Below are 17,728 nucleotides of genomic sequence, written 5' to 3'. Positions count from 1 at the left end.
TTTTAAGCCAACAACTGTGTGCATTGCTATTGCTGATGTTGGTAACTTGTGCGTTGTTTTGGCTATTATGCCATATGAATATATTACACAAATAGTCATTTCGTCAAGAATAAGACCAATAGGGACAAATTGAATAATATTACAAAAGAATGTTTGCAATCCTGCAGAACCGGTGGAAGAGATACAGCATCATGATTACACCTGCCTGTGTAATAGGGCAGTGCACTCTTTTCTTTCAAATAAAAGCTTGCCTCGTGCAACCGCAGTGCTAAAACACGCTTCTTGCAAAACGTACATGTATTTCATTTGATTTCTATTTAATTTGATTTCTATTTTAAGCCAACAACTGTGTGCATTGCTATTGCTGATGTTGGTATCTTGTGCGTTGTTTTGGCTATTATGCCATATGAATATATTACACATGATTAGTCATTTCGTCAAGAATAAGACCAATAGGGACAAATGGAATAATATTACAAAAGAATGTTTGCAATCCTGCAGAACCGGTGGAAGAGATACAGCATCATGATTACACCTGCCTGTGTAATAGGGCAGTGCACTCCTTTCTTTCAAATAAAAGCTTGCCTCGTGCCACCGCAGTGCTAAAACACGCTACCTGCAAAACGTACATGTATTTCATTTGATTTCTATTTTAAGCCAACAACTGTGTGCATTGCTATTGCTGATGTTGGTATCTTGTGCGTTGTTTTGGCTGTAATGCCATATGAATATATTACACAAATAGTCATTTCGTCAAGAATAAGACCAATAGAGACAAATGGAATAATATTATAAAAGAATGTTTGCAATCCTGCAGACCCGGTGGAAGAGATACAGCATCATGATTACACCTGCCTGTGTAATAGGGCAGTGCACTCCTTTCTTTCAAATAAAAGCTTGGCTCGTGCCACCGCAGTGCTAAAACAGTCTACCTGCAAAACGTACATGTATTTCATTTGATTTCTATTTTAAGCCAACAACTGTATGCATTGCTATTGCTGATGTTGGTAACTTGTGCGTTGTTTTGGCTATTATGCCATATGAATATATTACACATTATTAGTCATTTCGTCAAGAATAAGACCAATAGGGACAAATGGAATAATATTATAAGAGAATGTTTGCAATCCTGCAGACCCGGTGGAAGAGATACAGCATCATGATTACACCTGCCTGTGTAATAGGGCAGTGCACTCCTTTCTTTCAAATAAAAGCTTGCCTCGTGCCACCGCAGTGCTAAAACACTCTACCTGCAAAACGTACATGTATTTCATTTGATTTCTATTTTAAGCCAGCAACTGTGTGCATTGCTATTGCTGATGTTGGTAACTTGTGCGTTGTTTTGGCTGTAATGCCATATGAATATATTACACAAATAGTCATTTCGTCAAGAATAAGACCAATAGGGACAAATTGAATAATATTACAAAAGAATGTTTGCTATCCTGCAGACCCGGTGGAAGAGATACAGCATCATGAGTATACCTGCCTGTGTAATAGGGCATTATTCACCATCAGTGAAATGAGCAGCATTATACTCGCGAACCGCGGTCCATCATTGAAGTGAGCTGCAGTAATGAGCTTAACGAGTGCGCGGAAGGATTTGTTGTTGTCATCTAACCAAACGCGAGGATTGGAAAGTTCCTTGTGAAGCAGTATGGGAACAACATTCATCTTCAGTTTGCGACGGTCCGGTGATCAATTCACCTATGCAATATGCAGCATAATTGAAGGTAATAATAGTAAAAAATATTAAGTGCTATCATTTAAACAAATAATCAATAAAATGTGCGAATAATTATGCATTAAACCGAAACTTTCTTGCGAGTCAGTTTTCAATCCATCCGAAAGCACGGCTAGGGTAATGCGCATGTAGTAGTGAGAAGCACGGTAGCAGTGGCGCAACACACGCACACTATGACAGCGCTTGGCCACGCAATTGGGTCATTTAAAACTCTTATTGTTGTACCCAAGTAGACCCTTAATTGACCGTGTTGTTTTTGAATGGGTTTGCATACAATTTTGCCCACTGGGTTGTTTTGGCTGTCATGCCATATGAAGCTCGAGAAGAAGACAAAGAAGAAGACCATTAAGCTCGTGTAAACAACTCCAAGGGAAAGATAAACAGTTAAAGAAACTTTGTTTTTGTCGGTAATATTTTAAAATACTATCTATCCAAACTATCCAAACTAACTATTTGGTAACTATCCAAATATATTGAGTCGCTGCATCACCTTCATGAGATGATACCGATTCTAATTAGGATCGCAAATAGTGAAGCAGACGGCTTGAAAGATCCTTCTAAATAATGATTGTGTTTTTGAACAGGATAGCTGGTTTGAACAAGAACGAGGAAAGGATCCCGAACTACAACTGTGTTGCCTTATTCCTGTGTAGACACACCCAACGATAGTTCCAGCACCACATCGCAATGCGTTTTTGTCGGAATAGTTTCTCTTAACGCCATCAACTCTCCGGGTCCGAATCTGTTTCACTTGTTGAATTTGTGTAGCTGATGGTATTGTTTGTGTAGTTTTTGTGGAACTAAAGAGCGTGAATGAAAAATACATGTACGTTTTGCAGGTAACGTGTTTTAGCACTGCGGTTGCACGAGGAAAGCTTTTATTTGAATGAAAGGAGTGCACTGCCCTATTACACAGGCAGGTATACTCATGATGCTGTATCTCTTCCACCGGGTCTGCAGGATAGCAAACATTCTTTTATAATATTATTCCATTTGTCCCTATTGGTCTCATCCTTGACGAAATGACTTTTTGTGTAATACAGGAACGATGACACACCTGTTTTACTTCGGTCTGCAAAATATTAAACATTTTCTAATCCTCGGTTAGTTGATAACACATCATAGATATGTTTCTAACCTATTGCCGATTCGATGCAGTTTTTCGAAGGAGAAAGGTTTTCCACATAGTCAGATGGTAAAATCATCGGAAACTCGAAAAGACCGCGGAAAGACGTCTTTTCATGTGACGTTTTGGAGCTTGGGAAGATAAGCTCCCTCCAACATCATTCCTCAAAACCTTGTGAAGACTACATTAAATTCCATTTTCATTCTTCTAACTCAGACGCAAACCTTACGTCCATGATGGTTATTTCTCCAAGCAATATGATATTGCGAATTTGAATACAATGTTTATATTTACTTCAGCCCGCTTGTTGCATTGGTTGAAACTACCGTCACGTGGGGGCCGCTTACACATTAACTTACGGGTCATTCGAAAAGGTGCTTTTTGCTCAAGGTGATTTTTTACCGCAATTTGACAATAAGACTATCGCTTAAGATAGTAACATTAGTAAATGTGTCGCGGGCCACATTGGAGACCCTCGAGGGCCGTAGTGTGGAGACCTCTGGTTTAAATAAAGGGCGATTTTAACAAATGTTGATTTCCTTCAGGAAAATATACGTGGGTGATGAAACCTCTGCTAAATTTACCGGGCTTGAGCTTAAAGTGTAATGTTGGCAGACAACCGATAATTAACAATGTTGTTGAAGTGGATTGAAGGTATGATTATATGGTTTTGATCATTCCAGTTCTGATAAATTATCCCAGATGATATATTATTATATTACATTAAATTTTATCCAGCCACACATTATACTTGCCCGGATGAGTTTCATCGAAGTCGGGATTCAATGATTATGTCATTAAAATAACACCGTACTTGACCCAAGTTGGAAAGCAATAAGGGAGTAAATGAGAAGTCTACACAATCCACAACCGTGCCCTGAACTATAAGTTCTTGGTTCATGATGAAACAAACGCACATTAGAGGTATTATCTTTATTCTGTTTTTTTTTATAAATCTGTTCTATATTTTCTTTATATTCTGTTAGCACATAGATCGGTTTCTTACGTTATCGCGCTCACGTCCGGTTGAGAAGAGAATCTATAAAACTATTCTTCAAACGCACGTTTCATCGTTTAAAGAACGTCAAAGAGGTACGGTTTAAATGTTTCTATTGCAAATTCTGCACATTTTGCATTACTGTTTCATATTAGCTTAACAACTAGTAATCTTAACGATCTAAATCGCGAAACGAGCAACTGTTTTTGAAAATCGAAGAGAAATCGTTCTTCTTGGTGATGTATAACGGCAGTTATTAATAATAAACGCGTTAAGTTCTGTACTACCGGCCTTTTAGTTTATCGGGATAGTAGTGAAAGAAAAACGTTAGGTAATATCAGTGTATAAACTATTTACAAATGTACATAAACGAGCTAAAAGGGAATACAAACGCCCTTCGCACCAGTAGAAGACTGTCATCGGTTTGGCAATGGCTCGATATACTTTTGATTTGCTATCGTGGATCACTTCTGTTTCGTTCAGCCTGTACGAGTGAGTGTTCATCTCATGGTGTCTTTACTCCTAACTTGCTACCAGATGTAATGATTCGCACATTTCTGTATAAAATGTAGTTCTAATAATTTGGTACTTTTACTTTCCAACTTTACAACTATATCTTAAGACTCTGCTGGCTGCGTTGTTTGATCCACCTGTCCCATCTGCTTGCCGATGACTTGTACTGGTATATACTCGTTAGGCTGTTAAATATCAGCAAGTCTGGAAGATAAGGGGAAAAGGTTTGTTGCATTATTCACCACTAAATAGCACAGTAAGTTTTTGCATGCGGTCGCTACAAACCTGTAACCTTAATGAATTCATCTCGTATCCACCTTTACTTTGCATCTGATTCTGTAAGGCGGAAAGATGGTTCGTGGTTAGCTCAACATCATTCGAGCCAATGTGACCTGCGGAAAATGGGGAAATAATAACCATCGATTAATTAATGAGAAAAAACAGTCCAGCCCACTAGTTGCAACGTACCGGTATGTACAAAGTTGGTCGGATTGCCTATCATCGATCGATCGATCCGCAACCGCTGATGGTGCCTTCGACGCCGGGGACTTTGAGGTTGATGGAAACAGCAGGAAAACCACTGCAACCAAATGTCACCCGTGCTGGCCATCTTCTTGCCGCTAGTAATCGTCTGGCCGTGTTTCTGCTCCACGGTGGCAGCGTTTGTTCTTACTCGGATTGATATGAAGGTTCTCGTGTTCTAACTAGTGATCACGTGCTTTTTAGCGTCCAACTTGCGATTGAATCTGTAACGGAATGATTGGAATGTAATCGATTAGCATTCAATGGCAATGGTATGGTGTACTATTATGGTTAATTTAAGAATGGGCTAGTACGTCTGAACGACAAAAAAGGATTATTTAGGCAATTAAGTAGTTTATATCGGTAAGAAGAGCGAGTACCCAATTATGTTGACGCATGTTGAGGTCTGTTAGCGCTGGCCTTGACGGAAGCTGTGCATCTTCAATTGACAGAAATGGGAAATTTTAAAACCACTTCCAGTCATATTAAATTTTGGCCGGATGTCGGTAAATGAGCCGCTTCATTCGATGTAATGATCGATTACGACCTCCTGCTCCATTTTTTTTTGTTTCATCATTTAAAAACCTACACACTGATGCCCAAACCACATGTGCAATTAGGTTCAATGTCAGCGAAACATCCGTAAGTTGTAGCAGGGAGACGGTAAAGGCGAAAGGGAACTTAAAAACTGAATCTGAATAATAGAAAAATAAAGATCCAAAACAAGCCCAACCAATTTCGGGGTCACAGACACAAATGTACTGTACAAAAGTAGACGGTGTTGGCGTATGTTTTCAAACACATTTCTCATCATGCTTAACGTGAGGGCGTATTTGCACGTGTGAAGCGAAAATCTGGCTCAAACCGACGGATGTAAATGGTAAGAAACTTCATCAAACGGATTGACGCTGTTCCGATCAGGGGCACTCAGCGTGACACACGCACATTGCCGTAATAAATAAAATGGGTTCAAAAATGCAGATCGAATAGTGAAAGGAACAGTGATCGGGTTAAACGTGAAAAATTGATCATAAAGCGTTAGCGCACAAGTGGCCGAGGCATGAGCGTAGCAGGTCTCAGAACGAAAGTGCACATAATAATGAAGGCCACCCAAAAACTTTATATTCTTCGCGAGTACGGTTTGAAATCGTTTTGATTGAGCTGACGAACAGTCGATGCTAATTTAACAACCCAAAGCGTATGCAATAGAATAATGTTTGGCCTTATGGAAAATTGACATCTTTTGTGCTATTGCTGCACCTCAAATAAGTTAGGAAGGAATTTAATACATTCGCTGGACCGAGAGTACAGTTGTCATTATTTGGAATTTTTCAGTTTTAAGACTACCAGTGTAAAGATACATACCGAAGGATCGCTAAGATTCACCGGTTCATAAGTGTTAATCAAATAATAAAAATCTCTAATATAAATTGACAACCACTCAATATGCAGGCAAATCATAAACATGACTCAAAGAAACTACTTTTTTAACTCGTTGACTGTCATGGATTTGATTTTTGATAATTAAAAAATGCACTCAGTCAACGTTTCAAGCAGAAAAGCCATTTCATATATATTGACCGCATTTTCTGGCATACGTAGATTAGATAGTTATAACATATACGGTAGGACTTATGTCTAGATTGAACCTCGCAACACATATGATTGATTTATCATCATCAGTTAAGAAACAGGAAAGTCAGACAAGGCGGGCCCAGTGTACTAACGGATAAAGGTTTAGACAAGAACAATAAAAATAGATACAGAATCGGGACAGTACGGGAACTCCCGGAGATCGCCAAATGTTGGCCCAAGCTTGGAGTGAACCAGTCCTAAAAGATGGAGGTGTGTTCCCAATGCGAAATGATTCGACCCAAACCTGGACATGAATGAAATCGTATCGCGATTTAATTCTCCATCCATCGCAATGAATTGTGATGCTATACACAGACTCAGTCATCAATCGATCGATAGCGTCAGGGACGTGGACAGAAATTAAAGTGCTACCATTAACGTTACCCATGTGAAGAAACCAACCGAAAAACAGAAACCTTATCACCAATATACACGTTTACTTTGAATTGCTTAAAATTGTAGAGAATTTTGCTGAAACAATTTCAATAAGTTTTGTTTTTAGTTGAATGATGCTTCACAAGATGCTTCTAGTGCATAATGAGCTAGACCAGAACTAGCTGTGCCCCGTTTGGCTAGCATGCTCTCCTCAAATTCTCCATCGATGCGGAAAAACCATGACCTCAAATAACTGATCTCGATTGTACGATCGTTGTTTAGTTGGAAGGCATGAAACTACAATGGATTTCAACTAAAGCTCATGCATTTCATGTGACAACCGTAAATACACTTACAACGATTAATAGAGCAATGGTGGGTGGTTTTACGGTTCAGTTAGGTTCGGGATGCCACGTGTACGACCGTGTAGAGATGACTTCTCAACTGATGCGTTGCCGGTACGGATTTCGAGTAATGTTTTTTTTAGCGGTTTAACAAATTCGTACACCAAATCCCGCATACATTCTTCCATTCTCATCGCTAGACTTGACGGCTACACCGTTGCTAATGTTCCGCAGTGAAAACGCACTCACGCCAGTCGCGGTTGCGTGATCAACATCAAACGCTAATTCAGTATGCTTAACATGTGCACTTCGCGCACTAATCGCGGCTGCACAATCATCGCATCTTGCCACCCGGCTGGCATCTTCGGTGGAAGTAACGTTGATGGTAGCTCCGTTTGTGTCAGGCACCGGTGTGCCGTAATCGACACAATCGGCCCGGGTGTTGATCGATTTTACTTTTATTCCCATACGCAGCGAGCCAGACCGAGCGGGTATTAAGGTTGAACTTATCATTTACATCGCGCAATGGAGATGTGGTTGTGTTTTCCATGTACGCAGCAGTGTGTGCCAAACGTCGATTATGCCTGCCCAGTTTTGGTGAAGCTATGCGAGCGAACATGCGGAATATGGGTGTGATGGGTTTTGATCGCGCACGCGAAAGGGTTGGTGCACTATATTTATTGACAGCGTGCCCGTAGGTAGGAACAACTTGTCCGGCAGCATTACATAACCCTGGTACCAGCCGTACACGATGCGACAAATTGTGAAGCATTTAAAAGTACAGTGATGATGGACGCAGCGGTGTGTAGTTACTATTTACTGCTTACTATTTTGTGATGGTATTTAATGGTGCGATTCAAAAGCAAAAATGAATCTGTTGCGATTAAATGAAATAGCAACACATAATTTAAGAAATATATAGAAAAACTTTCGCTGATTCATCATCTAAAAATTACCAAAGGAAGACAAGAAGGAACGGATCAACATTATGCAACACACCCACGGGTCTACCTCTGGATGCAGGTCGTCAAGTAACCGTGGATGACACGCCACGGTGGCTGCAAAGCAAATGTGTGTCCACACGAACGGCACCGGATACTTGAACGGAACGGAACATTGCAGCATACCGTCACCGTTGAGAAAAGAAAGTTAAAACAACGCAGAACCGAAGCAGGAAATCGGAAGCTGGTTAAACGTGCCACCCTACATGGGGGTGGTGTGTGTTCAAAGTGAAACATTTCTTCACAAAATCTCAGCTTGATCCCTCCCCCGGGAGGATGATGGAACAAGCCCGCGCGTGTTATAGCGCTGGGCGCAGTAGATTTTCGGGTCTGGTGGATCATCTAGCCGACCATTATTGCGGGCCGCTCGCGAAGATGTTTTCGTTGCTTTCGCCACCCGACATCAACGAAACGCACTGTTGTAGCTAAACGAAAGAAAAGAAATTTTGAAAAATGAGGTACCCTTCAACTGCCTTACGCTCGGCATCTTCCACTGGGTACGCGCGCTGAGGGATTTTTTGTTCTCCACCATTGTTTCGTGATGATAAGTAAGCATGTTTTTCGACGGTGATTCAGTGCGTCCCACTATCAGCTTTGGAAGTGCGATAAAATTGAGCAAACTTTGCAACCGGAACGCTCGGACAAACAGATAAACCTGACGTACATGTGTAATCGCTGGTCGTGAAGTAGGCGAGTACCGACCGCTGAGTAAGTGCGTTGAGTAGAAAGAGGTCACCCTGGAAGGATGTTTTTTTTTTAATGTTGAGAAGCATTTCTTAAGAAGCTCCTAGAGTGGGGAAATTATATCAACGTTTACTTCGTTACTGTTGGTTGGAAGGTGAAAACATAAGTGAAAAAATGCTACTCAAAATATTCGACTGTTTTTTCTTCGGAATTCAATGAAAGTGATCTTCAAACATGGTGAAGATCACTTCCGATAATATAATAGATGGGTCGGACAAGAAGTTTCTAATGGTATACACCAAAGAAAAAGCTCAAAAAATGGTCTAAAGTTAACCAAATTTGGTCGAAAAAAAGGGAAAATCACTTCAAATATACAGCACCATTCAACTCGGTAGTGAGCTTTTGTAGATGGCTGTGTACGTACGGTGGGAGAAATGTTTTAATAAACATACAACATAGCGAATACACTAGCAAGTGGTCGAATAATAGTCGGTAATTTATTCTACCATGAGGTTGCGCCATTCGCACGTGTTCCCTTCTTTTCAAGTTTTCACCATTAAACACTTCTATTTCATGGTTATTACACGGTCTTTAATAACTCCATTACCCATTATATGGCACAATTAGTTTTGGCGGCTTCCATTTTTCCCGTCGAAAGCCGCATTCGAGCATGATAGACGATCATGTATACGTGTCTTCTATATTGCCATGAATTCAATGCCAAACGGGGATTTTTTGTGTGTGTGTCTGTTGGAAAGGAGATGGCGTTCGCGTATGCAAAAATTTCTTGCCATGGTGTAGGAAACGAAACCAAACAAAAAAAAAACAAGCCCCACAAGTTGGCGAAGATCGACGAAGAAGCACAATTTCCATGCACTTCCGCACGCGCGTAACAGAATTGTGATAATTAACATTTTCACGCGCGCAGCACACTCACAGCGCTTGTGGTGGTGGTACGACGGATTGGAAGATTTGGCGGTGAACTGTGCGGCACGTGGCCGTACGGTGTCGATGCGGAAATCGCACACTGTGCGGTTGGTTCGTCCAAGACAATTAAGTCTTCAATTAACACAGCGTGCGTGCGCAAAGGGGGTAAGTTGGACGCACAAGATGACTTCGTCCACCCATCTCAGGAACCGATGCCCGGGTGTGACGAAACTGAAAGGGATGTACCAACAGAGGGACAAGATACCAGGAAGTGTACACGTGTGTCTGTTGGTCTGTTTAACTCCCATTCTCATCGGCGCACCGGCGGGAGTGATGGACAGGAGTGAAGAACTGGAGGTGATTGAAAAGCTTGCAATGAAGCAAGTTATCGTCCAGGAAATGCAGGTTTCGAGGGAATCAGGTTTTATCGGGGTGAGTGTATGTCCCTTCTTATTTCAACAGGCCCCCGCGAAGAGGTGCCTTCTTGTCGCGGTAAAGTTGCAGCAGACTTACAACTTTTAGCATCAGTACGTGACACGCTCCAACAACATCAGCGACGTTACCTTGCTGACCTGTTTCCTGTCTGCCACAAACCCGTCCTATACAGGTTTACCCTCATCTGGTCGTCGCTGTATGCAGAAGTTCTGGAACGGGTTGCAGCGTGCACTAAGCCATCCGGAAAGCTGCGAAAGGAGCTGGATTTCTTCTTGCAAATATCATTAATCTAATTAATGGAATATCGTACATACGGATCGTCCGGTTAGTTCGCCCGGCAAGTAGGGCAACGCTATCGTAGCAGCAGCAGACTGCTATCCCTTCGTTGGTTCCCGTCGCAAAATAAACGTGACACCGAAATTAGGTCACAAGGTTGACGGATGAGTTTTCGGAGCATGAAGCTATCGATCACTGTACTTGTTTTCCCTATCGATACAGCAATCACCTGCCTCTTGTCAGTAAAGTACAGTCTCGATGCCCTCTGCCAACAGCAGACCGTTCTTCCGCCCATTGCTCGGTGTTCAAGTACCAGCCGATAACGAGACTTCGGCTATCGTCTAAAAACCCAGACGTGCAGGCCACGTTCCAACGTAAGTACGCTTCCTATCAGCCATCCGTCACTAGATGGAAAGTCAAGAGCGTATACGCGAAAAAATGGCCATCGGTAAAGTTGCAGCAGACTTACAACTTTTAGCATCAGTACGTGACACGCTCCAACAACATCAGCGACGTTACCTTGCTGACCTGTTTCCTGTCTGCCACAAACCCGTCCTATACAGGTTTACCCTCATCTGGTCGTCGCTGTATGCAGAAGTTCTGGAACGGGTTGCAGCGTGCACTAAGCCATCCGGAAAGCTGCGAAAGGAGCTGGATTTCTTCTTGCAAATATCATTAATCTAATTAATGGAATATCGTACATACGGATCGTCCGGTTAGTTCGCCCGGCAAGTAGGGCAACGCTATCGTAGCAGCAGCAGACTGCTATCCCTTCGTTGGTTCCCGTCGCAAAATAAACGTGACACCGAAATTAGGTCACAAGGTTGACGGATGAGTTTTCGGAGCATGAATTCGGATGGAACCGATGCTGCATGGGAGCAGTAGCAGCAACTCCAAAAATGGAAAGGCAGCGGTACACCAACGGTACACACAACATTTTGGCACAGCACAGCGCATAATGATGATAGTGCGCGAAGTCAAAACGTGATCGCATGTGAACACAGATCGTGGTGTCGATCTTCAGTTTTTGGGGACGTGTTTGGAGATTTTCTTTCGCGATGCGTTCTTCACTTGCTCCTACTCTCGCGACACTTGGTCTACAGTCGGTGGTGGTCGTGGTCGGATGGGCAACTTTCCAATTTTTGCACCACACGGCCATGCAGTCGGAACACGGAGGTTTTGCGCACGGGAATCCATTTTATTGATCACACAAACAATCCACGACGCGATGTTTCGTCTGGTGGGACGTGGTAGTACCTTCTCGTTTTAGAATCTGTAGCATTGTGTGTTGCTTTTTCATACCAAGAAAGCGGTCTTCAGCCGCTCTTTCTCCTGTTGCATGCCACCAGCAACAGTGCGCATCCGGTGTGAATGTGCTAGGCGCGCAACACCATGCTGCAAAATGCTTTTGTTTACCCAAAATGCCATTTAGATATGCTCGTGTTCCATTTTAGCGAAAGTGAATTCGGAAAATGTAACGCAACACGAGCAGCGAGTGTCGGAAGGGAAAGTACGGAACAACTTACCGGTTGTTGGACGATGGACGAGCGTAAGTACGGTATAGACAAGCTTCCCGTGACCCGCGATGGTCATTGAAGAGTGAAAAACAATCGCACGCACGGCTAACGGTCGTCTCTCCGTTTAAGTTTGTTTGCTTCGTGCGGAAGCTTCTGTTTTGCCGATCAGCACCAAATACCGTTTGCTGCGGCTACGCTAGATCAAAACAGGCCTATAGAAATGACCTAAATTTGTTTTCTATTATTGGCCACCAGTGAAACAGCATCACTGGAAGCGCATTATAACGGTAGGTGGTGCTGGAGAAACACTGTTTTGCAAAGGATGTTCCAATTTATTGGCCGCCAAGTTGTGAGTGTAAGGCGAAAAGATCTTGTTCTATTGCGGAAAAATTAGAGCAATGATAACCGGGTATTACTGATAAAATTGATGATAAATGATCGGCAGAGCGTTTTTAATCAAAGTGTTCTGTGATCACACTATAAGAATTTCTCCACAATACTTCAAGAATAATGTGTTCTACTTATGGAAGATTAATCACTGAGCAACATTCTGCCTGCACCTTGAATTCTGATACCTCTTCGCATTCTAGCGAAAAATAACGAGTAGTATGAGCTGATTCTATTGGTTTTGATGAATATATACGTAAAATATATTATCTTTAAACTCTGATAAATGGTCAATGAATTGTTAGTAGAAGAAGAGTCTCAACCGTGAGCGACTGCAGCTGAATATGATCACTGAGCAATTGTAATCTCGTAGAGATAAAAAGGTATGCTTTAACCCATTCAATTCCAGTGTATGATAGTTCAAATGCAAAAATACTCTTTTTTAAGAAAGCTGTATTTATTAAACTATATGGAAAAGCTTGGTTTTCATGTTATCAGATGACATTACATAAATGCTTTTAGAACCAAGAACACTTCGTTGGTTAATTTGGGTATTTTATGTAATGTTTCTTTAGGTTCTTAAAGTTCGGGAAAATTTTCGTAGAAAGAATGATAAAACGATTAATTAATTTAGTAATTCACCTTATTCGAAATTGATTAAATTTGCGATAGAATGATTAAAGACAAGCTTTAGTACAAATTTTTAAATAAAATTCCAAAGAAATCACGAAAAAGCAAGACAAAAATCCCCCTATTGTGGATCATTTCTAGAAGGACTACAAAAAGTAATGCCATTTGGATTAGGATTTTCTACCCCTGTGGCGTAATGGTTTAAACGTTCTTAGTATAAATCATTACCGAAATTAAATCTTGCCGTTAAAAAAATACCCAAAACTTCTGGACGAAAAATATACTTATTCAATAAACAAGAAAAAAACACACATTGCAAGTGAGAAGAAGCTATCGATCACTGTACTTGTTTTCCCTATCGATACAGCAATCACCTGCCTCTTGTCAGTAAAGTACAGTCTCGATGCCCTCTGCCAACAGCAGACCGTTCTTCCGCCCATTGCTCGGTGTTCAAGTACCAGCCGATAACGAGACTTCGGCTATCGTCTAAAAACCCAGACGTGCAGGCCACGTTCCAACGTAAGTACGCTTCCTATCAGCCATCCGTCACTAGATGGAAAGTCAAGAGCGTATACGCGAAAAAATGGCCATCGGTAGGTCAGCACCGCGGAACGGAACACGGATGATGACTCACGCACGGGGTAACTGAAGGCAGTACACAACGCTACTTTTACTGGGGTTTTCTTCTACCGTGTTTGTAATGTTCTCCCCTATTGTTTAACTCACTCGAGGCATACTATTCGGACGGTCGCGAGGTGGGAATAAATTATACATTACAACCATACGGTCAGCATAGCTTCCAGCCCACTTGACTCACGAAGATTGCGCTTGGTTTCGTGCCGTTTCTTTGCTTTCCTTCATGGTCATATGATTGTCCTAAAGCGTTTTTATTCGGGCCGTTGTTTACTTGTTTTTAACATGGCGTCTTATAATAAGTATTTTAGCAGACGTTGCAACAACGGTCCCAGCTTGGTACGTTTTATTGGGCATGGAGCATGTAGTAATTACATCTCTAACCTCATGCATGTTCCAAAAATGGCAACAGAACAAATAGATGGTTTATTTACTTCAACTATCAAAATGTAAACCGCTTGTGGTATGCTTACGTCTACGCCACGATATGGACAAAGAAGGGGTAAAGTATGGATGATATTCTTTAGCCGACAGAGTATGAGTAAGCCGGGAAAAGTGGCCATCAAATAAAACAGCTCATCGAATCGAGTCAGGTCTTGCAAAAAGACACGATTCAACACGATTGCCTTGCTTGAATGAAGACTTTATTTTGCAAGACGTGTAGAGCACGAATAACACATCCTATTCTGATTTGTCGGAAAAGTGAATCACAGAAGAAGTTGGAAAGAAATTTATATTCAAATTGGTACAATATTTTTGTTAAAATACACCATTTTTAAACTAAAACTTTTTAACAGCAAAACACATCCAGTGCGCGAAAAATAGGACAAAACAAGCGATAAAACATTTCCAATGTCCATAACAAAACAGGTCAACATCACCAACCGGGACCGCAAACAGAGATCAACTTTTGAGGTGAAATATTTCTGCTGTGGAAAAATTGGACACATGCAGTCATTTATCATCAGATGAAGTGGGAAAGATAACGTTAAAATACTGACTGAAAAAAAAAATATGGGTCATACAGCAACAAGGGGCATCATACCTGTTTTCTGGTTTGCTTCAAATAAAAGCGCCCCTGTCGTGTCTTCTCCTTTCGATGCTCTTTTCGCGATCGTCTTCATGGGGTAGGGCAACACTGATAACGATGGAAAATTTTGCTGGCTAACATTCGCCCACCATTGGGCAACTACACAACAATAACTTCGCTGTGTTTTGAGCATTGTTTCTTTTTTTTTTAAGGAGAGTCTTTCCTTTTTGTTTGTCTCTTTAGTCGATCGTTGATCCCGTTGTTCGCAATTCCGGTGTGATGATATTCAATTAAAAAGATATCTAAACCGTGTAGCCAACACACACATTCAGCTGACCAGCACAGGATCACACACCACATCCATCAAAGATTAAGTTGAGCAGCGGAAAGAAATTAAATGCAGCTCGTAAAATCAATTAAAGTGTGTTCAATTAACTATGCATCAGCTTGGCATTGCTAGGCACGTGTGTGCGGGAAATAAAACATTATCGCAAAGGAACGGATGAGCTGGTACGTTTGAACTGTATTTTTTTGTTGTTGCTGTTAATGAACATGAACTGATGTTATTCGACAATTTAGTAGACAATAAAAAAGGTGAAGTAACCTAAATTTTACGCTAAACTGCGTCGCCTAAAGGGAGTGAGTGTGGTAATTGGTGGACCGCGAAATTCGTTTGAATCGGCAAGAAAATAAGGCATCGAAGCTTAATTGGCACTTTATCGAATGTGATCGGTGGTTCAATGTACAAACGTGCGCATCATTTAAAGCTGAATCTATTCGACATAAAAGAACCACCATGAGGAATCAACATTGAACATTGAACAGCTTTAGACTTCATAGTAGCTCTTCTAATGAATATGGGAAGAAACGCAACGAGCAATACCCGGAGAAGCTACAATTTTGCAGCTGGATGGCTAAGCGGAATGCCATTTTAGAACGTTTTATCTGTAAGCCTGAAAAGATCTTTAAACCTCACAAGGATTGCGATAAAACGTTTCAAGCGCTAATTTAAGAGATAGTCTCATAGGTCTATCTTGGGGAGTATTATGATACCGTCTCGTAAACTTGATGCTATTTTCGAAATAATAACACAGACACAGATACCGCACCCCGTCCGGCCATTTTCGCTCACTTCAATCTATCCCGTGCCCGGTGCAGAGACTAGATCACAACGCACCACAGCGAAACGTCAGGCAACCCGAGAAAAGAGTCCCGAAAAACACCCTCTCAGCCTCCAAATTGTACGATCACGAACATGTTACGAAAAATCAAAACATCGTCATCGTCTACCGAATTGATGGCCGGTTGGATCGGTTGCATCCATCGAGTTTGTTTCGCAATGACTAGCAGCAGAAGCAATTGGAATCCATCTCAAAGACCACCGTATGGGATAGAAAAGACTTCACCCGTCATAACTTACAACTCTCGCTGAGCACGCTAATGGGAGACGGGGCGGCGGCATCACAATCTGATCTCATGGGAATCGGCATCCGAATGGTTCGGTGTTTTTGTGTGGGGCTTATAGAACGAAACGGATCTGGATGCAGTTTAAAACGTCGAGCCGAACCTTATGGCGAATGTAAAATCGGAAATTTTTATTTAATATCCATCAGTCATAAACATTTGAATGAAGATCGAAAGGCGTTGAATGCACGGGACCATCGTCTGTTCCAAGTGTGTGGCTACATTGGTTTGTGACTTAATATTGCAAAGGAAGGCAATCAAACAATCAGATTGCAACACAAACTGGAATATGATACAACCGATTTGGTTTGGTTTTGTTATGACGGTTAATAATGTAAACATATCTCTTTTAATTCTCATCAAACCAACGATGAGATCCGTTGGCAAAATTAAGTAATTTTATTTACCTAATCCCGAGAAGAAGTTACAAAATCCCACAAACACAGAACGGATATCGTTAATAATAACAAGATAAAGCTTTAATATTAAAGTCCAATTCCATGCTTTGGCGGTGGTTTTTTTTTACTTCCTAATGAAACATCATTTCCGCACTATTCTTTACCATTCAAAGTGGTGTAAAACTTCAGTCTTAAATCGAGAAAAAACAAGAGAATGAAAAACTACAATTCTCATAATAAAACCCGGTTTTTTTCCCACCGGACATCGAATCGCTGCTCGAACTCGCATATTGATGACGGGTGACCCACCATTATTATGCTCCGAAAGACCGGTGGTCCAAGGTCTGCCCAGCAGCATTAAAATGCTTCCGCTCACGAGCCGGGCGCACGAAATTGTGGAAATGGGGAAATACACCACCGGAAGATACAATATCTCACTGCTACCGTTTGCATGATTCGTAAAGATAAACGTCAAACATTGCCTTTTGGTTGAGTAGAAAATTACGTACCACAGTGCAGGAGGCTGGCTGGCTGGCTGGCTCGATGCTGGGATTGGTGATCTCTAGGAATTCCGTTTCACTCGCCCGAACGATCCTCCGAGCGCTCCCTAAAAACGAAGGAACAAAAAAAAACACACACACACATCGAATGAAAGGGAAATGAATAACAAATCAGTGTTTGGACAAATGTAAAATACGTTAAGAATTGCAATCGCCGCACAATATGCTCGTCTGGCTGTCTGGCTTGCCTGACACGCTCCAATCAACTGGGCCCGATCAATATTTGCTATTGGACAGGTTTGGCAGGGTTTGGCAGCAATGGTGCTAAATCAAAAACCCCTACCAGACCTATTACCGAATGTGGCCTCCACCGGCCCAATCGGTGTGGACCAGGTGGACCGTCAGGAGTGTCTACGTAACGGTGGGTACTTTAAATGGATACACACGCGAGGAGGGATCGCATAAACTGGGAGGACTAGTAAGCCACACACAACCCTTCGCGCCTTATGGGTTGGTATCTTTTTTAGTTGGAAGGTGAAATAAATCTTACACAAATGCAAGCATACTGGGAGGGGCGCGCAATGGGTTTG

The 17,728-nt window shown here is 41.7% G+C and overlaps 1 protein-coding gene across 3 annotated transcripts in view; it reads right to left on the bottom strand.

The window, feature by feature from the left end:
• Positions 1-3,771: 3,771 nt before the first annotated feature.
• LOC128297280 (CDC42 small effector protein homolog) overlaps positions 3,772-17,728 on the bottom strand; it is a 28,483-nt gene continuing 14,526 nt past the window's right edge. For 2 of the 3 annotated variants that reach the window (XM_053032898.1, XM_053032899.1), the window contains exons 3-6: positions 17,148-17,245; positions 4,849-5,126; positions 4,666-4,772; positions 3,772-4,584 (exon numbers count right to left, since the gene is read on the bottom strand). In XM_053032898.1, coding sequence (XP_052888858.1) covers positions 4,576-4,584; positions 4,666-4,772; positions 4,849-4,990 — 258 coding nt within the window. In that variant the 5' untranslated portion in view covers positions 4,991-5,126; positions 17,148-17,245 and the 3' untranslated portion in view covers positions 3,772-4,575. The remainder of the gene's footprint in view (positions 4,585-4,665; positions 4,773-4,848; positions 5,127-17,147; positions 17,246-17,728) is intronic. The other variant, XM_053032900.1, reaches the window with a different exon arrangement.

This window comes from Anopheles moucheti, chromosome 2 (genome assembly GCF_943734755.1).
Source record: "Anopheles moucheti chromosome 2, idAnoMoucSN_F20_07, whole genome shotgun sequence".
Lineage (NCBI taxonomy): Eukaryota > Metazoa > Arthropoda > Insecta > Diptera > Culicidae > Anopheles > Anopheles moucheti.
This window is presented reverse-complemented; position numbering and strand designations above follow the sequence as displayed.